Below are 15,235 nucleotides of genomic sequence, written 5' to 3'. Positions count from 1 at the left end.
CCTGGGTCGAGTTTGGGGGTCGCAGACAAAAAAACGCAGCCTTACCCATCATGCTCCCGCCACCTCTTACGGATTGTTCACTTTGCATCAATGTGACCTCTCTCTAAACCACATCTCAGCCGATGACAAATCGTTACCTGAAGTCAATAGATATGGCGGCGCATCCGCCCTAATGATCATAGCTGGTTTACACGTGTTGTGAGTCTTGATTCCGTGGAAAACGGTTAATATTCGGGACTCTTCCCCCTGCAGGTCAGGTAAACGCTGCAGCAGTGTACAACGGTCACTTTCTGTCTTCATCCCCCACCGCCCCCCACCGCCCCCCCGCCCCCCGCCGCCTCTCTGCACAGTGTCTAGGAAACAGGGCAGGATGTGATGTGAATAACCTCTGCAGAAGCTGGGCTCAGCCCCTGCCGCGGCATGGTAATTGTTGCTGCTGGCCATGCGCAGGGCTCGGTGGACTGGAGCTAAAAGCCTGACATTTTTCCAGTCCTCTACCGAGAGAACCACCACTTATCAAAAGTTCACCCGCTGCACCTGCGAGCGTGCTCCACGTGAGACGAGTTCGCCGTTCCCTTATCAGGCCTGTCAACAGGAAACTCTTCACATCTTTGCGCCTGCTCTCTCACGCGCCCCCCCCCCCCCACCTTTTTTTCTTCTTCTTCTCTGTTTTCAAGTTGTCAGGCCTGGAGTTTTGATTTATGGAGCTAAGGGGGGGGGGGAGTAATGGGTTTTGGGATGCTTAAGGAAGCGGGATCCGTCGCCGAGCCGATATAAGATGCGTGGAGGGAGTGCGGGAGATTTTAGGGTTCTCCCGTCCGCGGTCGCCCCAGATGCGTGTCATGTGCCGGAAGACAAAAAAAAAAAAAAAGTGACCGTGTGCAAACTGCAAAGTCCCAAGAGGGCGAAGGAAGAGGAGGGCTGGCACGCTCTCGGATCCTTCATGATCAAATACGGCTCTCTACCCTCGCCGCGGCACACTTCCGAGCGCTGCCCAGAAACTTTGAAAGGGGATAGGCCAGACCAGGAGGTGCCATGACACTTGTTTAAATGGTCTGGGGGGAGGGGGGGGACTCGTCTTCTGATTTATGAGGTTTACCCCATGCCAGTGAAGGGGCTGCGGGAGAGGGAACGGTCTTTGTAAGAACATATATGTCTGTAATTTATCACCACACTAAGCACCGACGCTCCACCCCAGGTTTTTGTCATTGCGTCGGGCCGACGCGTGAGTTGGTTTTAAAACGGGGTGGTGATGAGAGGGGCGGGGGCTAGGGAGCATATGCAGGCAGCTGATACAGGGGAAGCTTGTGGCTAATAAGTAGGCGGATGTGGCTTTTGTCTGTTGTGCACCGTTGGGGAGGAAAAGATGAAAAGTTGCACGATCCGTCAGAAAGTAAGAAAACGCTCGATGGTCCGGCAAGTGGCTCTCAAAGTTACCCTGCCTGTTAGCAGAAGTATGGCGAGAGCCGTCAACAGAACCGCTAATCTCAACTCTTTCACACCTCAAGCATGTTTTATTTCTCCTCTTTATAGATACAGGCCGCATCGATTACAAGGCACCAGTTCCTCTGCGGCACGGTGGCGCAGTGGTTAGCGCGGTCGCCTCACAGCAGGAAGGTCCCGGGTTCGAGCCCCGGGGTAGTCCAACCTTGGGGGTCGTCCCGGGTCGTCCTCTGTGTGGAGTCTGCATGTTCTCCCCCGTGTCTGCGTGGGTTTCCTCCGGGTGCTCTGGTTTCCTCCCACAGTCCAAAGACATGTAGGTCAGGTGAAACGGCCGTACTAGATTGTCCCTAGGTGTGAATGTGTGTGTGTGTGTGTGTGTGTGTGTGTGTGTGTGTGTGTGTGTGTGTGTGTGTGTGTCGGCCCTGTGATGGCCTGGCAGCCTGTCCAGGGAGTCCCCCCGCCTGCCGCCCAATGACTGCTGGGATAGGCTCCAGCATCCCCGCGACCCCGAGAGCAGGATAAGCGGTTCGGATGATGGATGGATGAGCTCCTCTGCATTGCCAACATACATTACGATGGGAAAGTGTGCGTGCAGGGCGGCCGGGTAGCGTAGCGGTCTAATCCGGGATCGCTGGTTCGAATCCCCGTGTTACCTGCGGCTTGGTCGGGCGCCCCTACAGACACAAGTGGCCGCGTCTGCCGGTGGGAAGCCGGATGTGGGTGTGTGTCCCGGTCGCTGCACTAGCGCCTCCTCTGGTCGGTCGGGGCACCTGTTCGGTGGGGGGAGGGGGAACTGCGGGGGGGTGGGGATTGCGCGGTCCTCCCACCCGCTACGTCCCCCTGGCGAAACTCCTCACTGTCAGGTGAAAAGAAGTGGCTGGTGACTCCACGTCTGCAGCCCTCCCCGGATCAGCAGAGGGGGTGGAGCAGCGACCGGGGACGGCTCGGAAGAGCGGGGTAATTGACCGAGTACAATTGGAAGAAAAGGGGGGGGGGTGCCTCTTCATTAGTGTGTAGAATGGAATTTAGGCTCCATTTCTGAATTTTGTTGATTAAAAATTAATTTGAATGCCAGTTTAGCATGGCGCCTCTTATACTGATGATATCAGACACAGCTTCTTCCCCAGGAATAATCATAATCATAATCATAATAATAATAATTAATAAGACTCAGAATGATAATGCTACCATTCGTCCGGCCCATTTGCCTTCGGATCCAGGTTTTCAAGCTGGCTTTTTAAGCTGCTGCTGCTGCAGAAATCTCCGGCCACGCCGTCTCGCCTGGACTCGAGCAATTACAGACCAGCTTCTCAAGTACCGGTGTGCAGCACCTTGCTTAGAAACGCAGCACCCAGGGTGACGCCCTTGAAGCGGCCGTGCACTTGTGCGAGTACAGTTTGGACGATTAGCTGTCGAACGGGGTCCGGCGTTTCACCGCCGCCCTCTCCCTCGCCCCCGTTCTTCTGTAGCGTTCCTCCCCTCGCGGACGGTGAATAAAACAGCCGGTCTTCAATACGGGAGGTAAAAGTGCAGCCGTGTGCTGATGTGTGAGCGGGGGGGGGGGAGGGGGGCGAGGTGGGGGAGGGGGTCTGTGTCTGCTGCAGCAGTGGGCGCGTCATAGATAGTCTGAGGAAATTCAGTTTGATGGTGTTTGACCAGTTTCAATCAGAGGCCCATAGTGAGTGAGTGAGTGTGCGTGTGTTTGTTTGGACAACCTGTGCATAAGAGGAAGAAATGGGCTGAAAGTGGGGGGGTGGGGGGGGCGGTGCATGAAAGGAAAAGAGAGAATGGAGGGCAGAATGAGGTGGAGAACGTCGGCACGTAGGTGTGAGGTCAGCACCGGCTTGTCAATCTTACACGAGGTGTTTAAGTAGTGATCTGATATTGCTTTCTCCTTTTAGGATGGGGGGGGGGGTCGACCTTGGCAAACTGAAATGTGTACTTGCCTGAGAACTTTTTGTTTTTGGAATAATTTCCCCTCCCTTTTTCTACCCAGTTGTATCCGGCCAATTACCCCACTCAGGGCTGCAGTCTACCACACGCCTCCTCCGATACATGCGGAGTCGCCAGCCGCTTCTTTCCACCTGACGGTGAGGAGTTTCGCCAGCGGGATGTAACGCGAGGGAGGATCACGATATTCCCCCCCAGTCCCCCACCCCCACCCCCGGACAGGCGCCCCGACCGACCAAAGGAGGCGCTAGTGCAGCGACCAGGACACATACCCACATCCGGCTCCCCAGCCCCAGACACGGCCAGTTGTGTGTGCGGCCGGACCAAGCCGGAGGTAACACGGGGGATTCGAACCGGCGATCCCCGAATAGACCGCCACGCCACCCGGACGCCGCCCCGCATGCACACTTTCCCATCATAATGTGTCCAGCATTGCTCTCTTCGACCCAGGTAAAAGTTTGAATTAAGCAATAAACAACAAACGGCCACAGCCTCGACCCAAAGAAGCAAAACGAGGTGTATTTTATAATAACACGTCCTGCAGAGTTTTTGGAAAGAACCAACTCAAAAGCACAAAGCAGCAATGAAGCGATACTCTGAATAGTCCAGTCATCATGTCGCTGAATGTTCTCATTCATCCAGGTCGTGGTTATCCAAAGGAGTTGAATCAAGTGCAACTGGACTTGGTAAGTCCAGTCATTAGTTTTGCATCTTGCAGTTGTGGCACCAGCAGCCAGTGGCGACTCGTCAGTGTTTGCCGGCCAAGCAGTGATTCGTTATTTGTGATGGGGTCAGGGTTGGACGGTCGTGGCATAAGAACTTGTAATAATCCGTCGTTAAGTTGGACCGAACCGGGTGAGTCGTTTCAGGGAAACCTTCGAGCTCCAGTGACCCAGTTTGAGCTGATGACACAAAATACATATAGTTCTCCGTGTCATAGTCATCATATAGTTATGTAGAATTTGAATAGGAGCCCATTTTACACCCTAACCAGAACCACTACAGCGAGGTCTTGATTCAGAACTGGGTCACGTGGTTCACGCGTCAGTCCGCGTGGTGACAGTGAGAGCTAGTCGCTAGCCACCTCCATACGCAGCTGCTAGTGTACTCTGCCCACTGACAGAGATTTCCCGGCCTTGTGCCGGGGATTTTCCAGCCTGGCCCAATGACTGAAGATATTCCACTCTTCATTCATTTTCTTTGATTCGGAACGTTAAATGGTGACACAATGGAGAGCCCGAGAGACAATTACCTCGTCTCTTCCCCGGGACCGATAAATCTCTAATGGCTTGCTGTAGAAAACCCAAAGCAGTGGGAGCGCTGATGGATTTGTCACAGCGAAGGCCATGAAATTAACACTGGTCTGCCATTAGCGTGTAATGACGCCATCTAGCGGACGTGTGTCACGGTTCATGTTGGGGGGGGGCGTTGTCTCCCACCCCGGCCACTAATGAAGACGGCTTCTGAGCTAAAATTGGAAATGTATAGGTATGTGTGTGTGTTAGTGCGCGTGCGCGTGAGATCATTTACGCGTATGTGTGCGTGTGTGCGCGCATGCGTGAGAGTTTATACGTGCATTTACTCGTGCGTGTGTTGTTGGAAGGCACGCTTCCCAAAAAGAAATCTCCCATTCAGGCCGCGGTGTGTTTGAGCGTGTGTGTGTGCGTGTGTGTGTGTGTGTAACAGGTCAGCAGCAGAAGTGTGCAGAATGAGACGGAGCTGGCAAGCCAGCTTCCCGGTGTTGCGCCCTTTAGTGCCCTATAGCCTATATAATATGGACCTCAACGTGGGGCAGAAACACGACAGGCATCGCTGAAAACTATCCCGGGGATGCGTTTGGTGTTGTCTCCCAGACAAAAGCGCGATGATTCGGTGAAAATGGGGGGGGGTGAGTTTTTCTTCCCCCCCCCCCCCATCAGAGAGAAATTCCGGCGCTCCGCTTGCTGCGCCTCCTGCGTCGCCCGCCTTCATTTCAGCGAGCTGCGCGCGAGGCTGACCCGAGCGTCCGCACCGCTGCCCTCCGCCGCCGCCGCTCACACGGCGCTGCTCCCTCTTCCCGCGGAAGGGCTTGCGATGACGTCACAGGGACGCGTGACTCAGGTTACCGTGGCATGACACGAGGGAGGAAAAATATAACTTAACGAAGACCGAAAATCCACTAAAAGGGGGCGGGGAGGGGAGGGGGGGAGACTCGTTATCCTGGAAGCGGTGACGGGCTGCTGCGCCGACACTGTCGTCTGGTGTCCAGCGAGCCCCGGTGCCCGCTGATCAAGGCGTCTGGTTTGATTTTGGGGGTTTTGTTGAAAGTTTACCTGCTGCATCTCCGCGTCTGCACAGAACGGTGATTTAAACGCTGCGCTGCGGGCGGCGGGAGAAGAGGAGGAGGAGGAGGAGGGGGGGGGGACACATAGCCTCCTCTCATGCACACTGCACACTTGTGCCAAGACACAAGGAGTCTTTGAAAGCCACCGGAGCGGACCGGACTGGCATATCAATCAGCGTCCCGGGGAGCCGAGCCAGCTGATCCACACCGGGGCATTATTGGGTCGGAGGAGGGGGAGGGGGGGTAATGACACTCTTCTTCTTTTGTGTGTGTGTGTGTGTGTGTGGGTTTGTTTGTTCGTTTGTTCGCAGCAATGAGGACAGCAGCGGTCCCCGCTGAGCAGATGTAAACCGGTTTCCGCTCCTCGAGCTTGCCACGGGAGCGCACGGACGAGCGAGCGGCGGAGCGCCCGCGTCTCCGTGACGAGCAGAGACGACGGTCCAGCCGGGCACGGGGGGTTATCGTGTACCAGCACAAAAGCGGAAGAAGAGAAGAAGAAGAAGAAGGAGAAAACAACAACACGGTTTTGTTTTTTGGTTGTTGCTGCCGTTGCCAGCATGAAGACCAGGATATTGGTTCTGGTGGTTTGCGGTGCTGCGTTTCTGGCGGAGCTGCAGTGCGCCTCGCCGAGGACCGCGCCGGGCGCGGAGCTCCTCACGCCGGGCGCGGAGCTCCCCACGCCGGGCTCGGAGCTCCCCACGTCGGGCTCCGGCCACAGCAGCGGCGGCGACGCCGGCGGCGGCAAAACCGATTCAAATCAAACGCTGCACTCCAGGCAGAAGAGGAAAACCCTGGCCGTGGACTTCGTGGTCCCGTCTCTGCTGCGCTACTACCTGGCGGAGTTCATCAAGAGACCCCTGAACGGAGACTGCCTGACTTTTAATGGCTGCTACGCGGTGCGCGCCAACTTGAAAATGCATTGCATTCCCTTGCAGAAAACCATCTCTACTTTCCTGCAGCCCAAGTCGGCTGCGGCCGAGGCGGCGGGGGGCTCCAACGCCTCCGGTGCTGGACAGCTCCCCTACCTCGACCACGTCGCGCCGCTGTCCAGAGTCCTGAATCTGGGCTTGACTAAAGCCAGCCGCAAGTCCAATCAGGTTGTGGTGGAAATAGGAGAGGATATGGTACGATCTGGATGCGGGGGCCTGGCTGTGTACGAGGAGGCCCCGGTTCTGACACTGGAAATGGACCTCAGCACTATTTTGGAGTGGTGGTTGGGAGCTGAGGGGGGCCGACTGAGGGTCCGGCTCATGCCTGAGAAGAAGGCTCAGGTCCCCGGGGTGGAGGACAAGTACACCGCGGCCATACGGGCAGCGGACCCCCGCCTCTTCCTGCACATATCCTCCCCAGGTAAGACAGACTGCCCTCCCCTTCTCTCTCTCTCTCCCACCCAAAACGACCCCTTTCCCCCCCCCCCCCCAGTCTGGCCCACACTCCCTCTCCAAGTCTCTTTCTCTCCCACCTGCGATTTGTCTCTGTCAGCTGGTTTCTCTCTGGTTCTCTGCTGCACACATGCACATGTAAATACATTACATAAATATGCACGCACACGAATTAACCTTTGACTCTCTCTCCTCTCACTCTTTCTTCTCTCGCTCTCTCTCTCCCCCTCTCCCTCTCTCTCTCTTCTCTCTCGCTCTCTCTCCCTCTTCTCTCTCTCTCTCTCTCTCCCCCTCTTCTCTCTCTCTTCTCTCTCGCTCTCCCGCTCCCTTTCTCTCTTCTCTCTCTCTCCCCCTCTCGCTCTCTCTCCCCGTCCGTCTTTCTCTCTTCCTCTCTTCTCTCTCTCTCCCCCTCTCCCTCTCCCACACTCTCTCTCTCCCCGTCTGTCTTTCTCTCTTCCTCTCTCTTCTCTCTCTCCCTCTCTCTTCTCTCTCTCGCTCTCTCTCGCTCTCTCCTCTCTCTCCTCACTCTCTTCTCTCCTCTCTCTCCCCCGCTCCCTCTCTCTCCTCATTCTCTTCTCTCCTCTTTCTCCCTCTCTCTCCTCGCTCTCCTCTCTCTCTCTCTCTCCCTCTCTCTCTCTCTCACACACACACACACACACACACCCACCAGCCAGTACCATCAGCACCAACAGGCTGAGGCTCCTCGCTCTTGTCTCTCGATGAAGCTGCAGCGGAAATCGGGGTCAATATGTGACGCGTGCTCTAACGCACGCCACCGGTAACGTTGGAGTGCTGTTTGGCTCTGACGTGGGCTGGCCGGCTGCTCACCGGTTAAACGCCACTCCCGCTGTTCATGCTTTCCTGATGCAAAAAAACAAAAACCCAAAACTGATGAGCAAGGCAGCGAGTCTGGCAGAAAAAGCAACCTCTCAGGGAAGCGTTGCATTTAAAAGCCATTGTTCTGCGAGGACGCTGCAGACTCTCCTATGATATTGAATACAAACAAAGCAAGCCGTTTTTCATCTCCTCTACATGTTTCAAGTGGAAACTCCACCCTGATAAACCCGCCGTCTGTAAACGCACCTCGGTGGCTCTCCGCTGAGGGGATGCTAATGATTATTTTGGGGGGGGGGGGGTGCAGCGAGCTGCTGGTTCCTGATAAGACCTGCACGGGCTCCCACGTGCAAGGCAGGGCTGAGGTTGAAACAGATCCCAGTTGGGTTGCCTCGTCTCCATTGGTTTTCTGTGAGTAGCCTCTCAATTCCCCGAGCTGCCCACTGCAACGCTGAGGGAGTGGGGGGGGGGATATAACAGGAAAGAGATTTAAGAGAAAAAGGCTTTATTTTGATTAAGCACAAATTAAGCCGTTATCTCCGAATAAGCCTTAGCGCTCAATACCCCGGGGGGCTTCTCCCATCCTTCTCGGCGCTGCCAACATCAGTGTAATTGCTTAATCGCTTTGATGAGGGAGGCCGGCCCGGAGAAACCCACCACAACCTGTCAGAGAGCAGGGCGGAGGCCGGCTCACTTAGAGGATCTATAAGCAAGCAGTCCCCCCATGGACATGAGAGCAGCCAGGGACACATGCTTTCACACATACATAAGTACACACACGTACACACACACACACACACACACACACACACACACACACACGTGTGAACAAGCACACATATATGTGCAGGCATGGAAGCGTGGACAGACACGCACCAACATGTGAAGACACATTCTCACACACACACACACATGTACACACACGTGCACGCACACAAACTCACATGCATGCAAACACATTCTCAGATACACAAAAACACAAATACAGCTGCAAAAGTAAGACCAAACCTTGCTCTCTCTCTCTCTCTCTCACTCACTCTCTCGCTCTGTCTCTCTCTTTCACTCAATTCAATTCAATTCAATTCAATTCAAACTCAATTCAATATGTTCTTTATTGGCATGACATACGTGTACATATTGCCAAAGCATGTAAAACAACAACACAATACAACAATGATTATAATAATAACAGCAACAACAACAATGATTATGATCTCAAACACTAACCGTAGCAATAGCATCAATAGCAATAATCACTCTCTCACTCTTTCACTCTCTCTTTCACTTTCTCTCACCCTCTCACTCTTTCATTCTCTCTCTCTCTCTCTCTCCTTCTCTCTCTCACTCTTTCATTCTCTCTGTCTCTCTCACTCTGTCTCTCTCTCTCTCTCTCTCTCTCTCTCTCACTCTCTTTCATTCTCTCTCTCTCTCACTCTCTCTCTATCTCTCTCTCTCTCTCTCTCTCTCTCTCTCTCTCTCTCTCTCTCTCACGCTCTCTCACCCACTCTCTCTCTCTCACTCTCTCTCTCTCTCTCTCTCTCTCTCTCACACACAAATACACACACACCTTTTCCGTGTAGTTGTTCACTCGGTGTAAATGACACCAGAAGCACGTGCAGCAGCACTCCACGTAAAATAACACAACTTGAGGCAACAGCTCAGCTTCCAGTGCCCCGATTGATTGGGGTTGGGTATTTTCTTACGCAGTGTGCATGATGCACGTGTTTTCCCAGCCTGGGGTACAATGCCGGCAATTAGCATCAAATAAACATCATGGCACATGGATAATTTGGCACCGGGACAAATATGCCTTGGGGAACTTAGGAATTAAACTCTGCACAGCACATTTATACTTACCGGGGGCCTGAAGGGGAGGACCGTCAATAAGCAACGCACACCCCAGCTGCAGCACAGGGGGCGCAGACACCAGGCTGGACAGGTGGGGTAAAGAGTTGACCCTTACTTTAGTGACCCCCGATGGGATCGCCAAACACCGCCGTAACCAGGTTACGAGAGTCACTACGAAATTGCAGTGTTGTAGCGAAAAGGGGGGAAGAGAAGACCCCAGCATCACCGATGTAAGCCTACCTGCTGTTCCCGCTGCTGGCTGCACCACCAGACCCACGTGCTTCCATGCAAAAAGCCCCAGACGGGATGTGTTATTCATTTCTGAATAAAGGAGACGGGGGATGTTTGCTCAGCTCGGAGCGTTGTGAGACAAGTTAGCTTTTCACTATTGATGTGTTGTTGCAGCGGCAAGGCTTTCTCTTTTTGGAAGAGGAAATGGTCCGATTCCATTGACTCTGATGAAGACAATCCGTGTTGATGTGTATATAAGTATTGCTGCTACTATCACCCACGTGCTCCAGACTATCGCCCTCATTCAGTTTCCTGTCCTGTCTGTATGAGGCACCGGTTTATAGTCGACTGCTTTTCCCGTTTTTTGTTTTTTTTTCGTGGCTTTTTTCCCCCTTTTCTCCCCAATTGCACTTGGCCAGTTACCCTATTTTCCAAGCCGTCCCGGTCACCGTCCCCTCTGCCAATCCGGGGAGGGCTGCAGACTATCACATGCTTCCTCCGATACATGTGGAGTCACCAGCCGCTTCTTTTCACCTGACAGTGAGGAGTTTCACCAGGGGGATGTGGGAGGATCATGCTATCCCCCCCAGTTCCCCCTCCCCTCTGAACAGGTGCCCCAACCGACCAGAGGAGGCGCTAGTGCAGTGACCAGGACACATACCCACATCCGGCTTCCCGGCCGCAGACACGGCCGATTGTGTCTGTAGGAACGCCCGACCAAGCCAGAGGCAACACGGGGGTTTGAACCGGCGATCCCCGTGTTGGTAGGCAACGGAACCCAGACAGCATCCAGATGTGGGCCACTTCAGGCAATGATGCGGCACTGCTGGCCTTCTTCTGGCCCTGACAAAATGGATGTGAGCCTGAAGTGGCCCACATGTATAACAGCAAACATGGCCCAAATATGCCAAATCAAATGTGGGCCTTTTTCGGCAAAGATGCGGTGCTCTTGGCAACATGTAATCTGGATGTGACCCTGAAGTGGCCCATGTGGTAAATGGTGAATATGGCCCAGATATCACAAAACAAATATGGGCCACCTTTGGCAAATATGTGGCACAGCTATGGCATGGTTCTGGCCCAGATCTGGCAAACAGGAGCGGACCGCCCAAGTGCCATCATTCCATGCGGTACGTGGGCCGGATGAAAGAAAGATGAAAGTCGGGTGCGGGACAGGTCCGGGCCACAGCAATGTTGCTATCTGGGAATAGACCGCCACGCCACCCAGATGCCCCCTATCTTTATTTTTATTTTTTTATTGCTGCCATACTTGAACATACAGTATGTTGTCATATTGGGAGTTCCTGGTCTGGGACTCTGTCGAGGGGGTTACACGCCACCCTGGTCGCCAGGTATTTCAGCTTTCGGATTATTATAGGCACTTCTTATGTGTTCTGTAAGGGAAGACCATTCTCAGTCTAATGAATTCTGATCACGTTTGGGTTCTTCTTTGCATGTACGTCGTGTGGGGCCGTTGTAGAAATCTGCACGTTCTCCTTCAAAGAAAAATCCTCTGTTAAACTTGGCCTCCCAAGTGGCCCTTCCATCATCTTCCTTGACAGCTGGTTCTTATTAGTCTCAGCTGAATTACATGAGGCCCGACATACGTGGAAATGCGGGGCTGGGGATGCTGTGCACCTGCTGACCTTTAGTCTGGTCTGGCCTACTGGGAGGCTGCAGAGCAAAGCCACATGGCATTCCAAGTAAGTACAGGGACTCCCGCAGATCAATGGAGACCTGGCATTTAGAGCTTGTATCAATCAGTCGCTAATGGAGAAATCAATGGAGAGTCAGAATGACATGCCACTTCATTATTTATGAATTTCTATAATCAATTCAGTCAAAGAGTCAGGCGATTACAAGTGACGGCGTCATCCTGCCGACCCCCTGGGGCTTCGCTCAGCCGGTGGGTGTTGTAAGTTGTGGTGAATATGATCAAGTACATGTGTCTCAACATGACTTCAGCACTGGAATAAGTTGAGGGTACGATGCTGAGCTGAAAGCCTCCTAGCCTTTGAGTAAGGTTTTTTTTCCCTCCAGTTTATAGATAATTGTAGTTGTGTGTGCTTGTCAGCAGCATTACTGAAGGTAGATTTTGTGATTTCGGTGACTTTCAGTCAAGCACCAATTTTCATTCCAACTATAGCTGAGCAATACTGACAAACTCAAATATCACAATATTTTTGCCTGAATACTTTGATATTGTGATTATATTTTTTGTGTGATTGATATTGGTGCTTCCATAAAATACCTACAGACAAGGTGCTGTTGATACATGATCATTAGTAATGTGGATATGATGACCAAGCAGGTGGAGACATTCGTAGTTCATTTCATTCAGGTAAAACAATCAAATAATGTAGCGCTGCCTTGAAGACCAGGGACTCACAACATTTATGTTATATCATGATATCACGAGAGATGGAAACGGATGATCGGCTGTGGCGACCCCTAATGGGAGCAGCCAGAAGTAGTAGTAGTAGTACTACTACTACTAGTAGTAGTGAAATCAACTGGTGTAGTATTGGGTTGGCATTAAAGCTGGGCAGTAGTAGATCTACTAGTAGATGATGTCACCTTCACCTAAATCCCAAATGATATCTAGTGTCATATCCTCATATCAATGTTATGCCGATATATCGCCCAGCTTTAATTCCAACCCAGTACTGCTCCAGTTGGTTTCACAGGAAGTGGAATCAGTTCGTCTGGACATGTTTATTGAGAGAAATGATTCATCACTCATCTAAGTGACATCATCAGTCTGAACTGACTGCAGCTATCCATAACGACCGAAACCAACGACCAGTTTCACATACACATATGAGTGTGACTATTAACTAGAGTTTCAATGGCCATGTGTACTATTCACAGAGGATTTGAGGATGTTTGCAATCACAGCATTGTAAGATGGCGGCAGATGTACTCTTAGGCCCCGCCTCGGTGCAGGGATGGTCGTCCCCTCCTAACATAGATGGCCTCTTTGACTCCCCGTTCAAACCAGCGTTCCTCCCTGTCAAGGATGTGCACGTCCTCATCCTTGAAAGAGTGGCCACTGGCCTGTAGCTGGGTGTACCAGGGGTGGGCAATCTTATGCAGAAAGGGCCAGTGTGGGTGCAGGTTTTTGTTCCAACCAAGCAGTTACACACCTGATCCCACTAATCAACCAGTAGAGTCGTTGCTGAGGAACTTAATTAGGAGGCACGGGTGTGTAATTGCTTGGTTGGAACGAAAACCTTCACGCACGCCGACCCTTTCCGGGTAAGATGGCCCACCCCTGGTGCGGACTGTGCTATCATTGACGCCATTTGATTTCACTGACTAACTCACCTTCAGCCAGACAGGGTAGGAGTACTCAGCGGAAGCGGCTGCCGTGGTGCTGGGTTGGAATAAGATACCCCCCCCCCCAGTGAGCACGGTGCGCCACGGCACACGGTCGGGGGGCGCCGCATGGGGTCAGTCCTCCTCAGAAACGCGAGCGCAGCAGTTCCGTTTCCGGGGGACTCGAGTTAAGAAACTGGCGATTTCCTGTGCCTCGGCTCGGCTCGGCTCGGCTCGGCTCGGCTCGGCTGATGCGCATGCAGAAAAAAAATTAATGAATTTCAATGAGATGACCCCTGAACCCTTCCCCCATTAATTTTTTAGCCAACACGTTCAACAGAAATGCCGCCGGTCTAATCAGATCGGTCGTTTAAAAGAAAACAAAAGCGGAACAGAATGAGGAAATCGCCTGATTTGAATGCAAAACAAGTAAAACGCACCGCTCGTTCATTAATACTCCTCTTCGTTGAGAGCGCGGGGGGGGCGGTGGGGAGGGATGGTGTGGTGGGGGGGGGGGGGCGCACGTTCCTCAAGAATACGCGCTGTTCCGCAGCCCAGCTCACGTGGGACGGAATGCCGCGAAGCTCGCCAAATGCGCGACAGATAAATAGCTTGACGTCAGCTGGCGCGTTTTACGGCATTGCGTTGGCAGGGCCGCCGTTAATGACCGCGTCACCGTTTTGGAGATTAGCCGGATTCAAGGTGACTTTGCCCCGTTGTCTTTTGTGAAATACTTAAGCGTTGTCTTTTTTCTTCTTTTTTTTCGTGTGTTGGTCTTTCCCCCCCTCATGTTGTAGTTATTTATGCCACTTGTTTGTTCCCTCAGAAGCCCCAGGCTGCCCCTCTGATTAATGGCGAAGCTGTGGCGAGGCCTGGGCGCTGGAGTTTAGCACGGCGCTGGTTACAGAGAGGAGGTAACCACCACCCCACCCCCACCCTCGGGCTGCCCCGCTTACTTGTTTCTTATGGAGTCAATAATGTTCGTAAAAAGGGAACGAGAGTTTCTACCCATGTGCACGTCAGACTGTACACTTTGTGTGTGTGTGTGTGTGTGTGTGTGTGTGTGTGTGTGTGTGTGTGTGTGTGTGTGTGTGTGTGTGTGTGTGTGTGTGGTTCGGTGTGACTAAAATAAACCGTCATGAGATGTAACAAGAGCACGACAGCAGGGGCGTCAGAGATCCATCAGGTTTACAGACCCATGCCTCATCAATATACGCACTCCTTATCACTCCCCTTTGTAACAGATATACACATAATATACATATATACTATATATACAATCAATACAATTATTTATATTCATTATATATATATATATATATATACACTACCGTTCAAAAGTTTGGGATCACCCAAACAATTTCGTGTTTTCCATGAAAAGTCACACTTATTCACCACCATATGTTGTGAAATGAATAGAAAATAGAGTCAAGACATTGACAAGGTTAGAAATAATGATTTGTATTTGAAATAAGATTTTTTTTACATCAAACTTTGCTTTCGTCAAAGAATCCTCCATTTGCAGCAATTACAGCATTGCAGACCTTTGGCATTCTAGCTGTTAATTTGTTGAGGTAATCTGGAGAAATTGCACCCCACGCTTCCAGAAGCAGCTCCCACAAGTTGGATTGGTTGGATGGGCACTTCTTTGAGCAGATTGAGTTTCTGGAGCATCACATTTGTGGGGTCAATTAAACGCTCAAAATGGCCAGAAAAAGAGAACTTTCATCTGAAACTCGACAGTCTATTCTTGTTCTTAGAAATGAAGGCTATTCCATGCGAGAAATTGCTAAGAAATTGAAGATTTCCTACACCGGTGTGTACTACTCCCTTCAGAGGACAGCACAAACAGGCTCTAACAGGTACTATTTAATGAAGATGCCAGTTGGGGACCTGTGAGGCGTCT

The 15,235-nt window shown here is 52.1% G+C and overlaps 1 protein-coding gene across 1 annotated transcript in view; it reads left to right on the top strand.

The window, feature by feature from the left end:
- Window positions 1-6,273: 6,273 nt before the first annotated feature.
- alk (ALK receptor tyrosine kinase) overlaps window positions 6,274-15,235 on the top strand; it is a 580,497-nt gene continuing 571,535 nt past the window's right edge. The window contains exon 1 of the mRNA XM_056296340.1: window positions 6,274-7,066. Coding sequence (XP_056152315.1) covers window positions 6,274-7,066 — 793 coding nt within the window. The remainder of the gene's footprint in view (window positions 7,067-15,235) is intronic.

Source organism: Lampris incognitus, chromosome 16 (assembly GCF_029633865.1).
Source record: "Lampris incognitus isolate fLamInc1 chromosome 16, fLamInc1.hap2, whole genome shotgun sequence".
In the NCBI taxonomy this organism is placed as follows: domain Eukaryota; kingdom Metazoa; phylum Chordata; class Actinopteri; order Lampriformes; family Lampridae; genus Lampris; species Lampris incognitus.
Note: the sequence above shows the minus strand (reverse complement) of the source record. Positions and strands in the feature narration are given on the sequence as shown.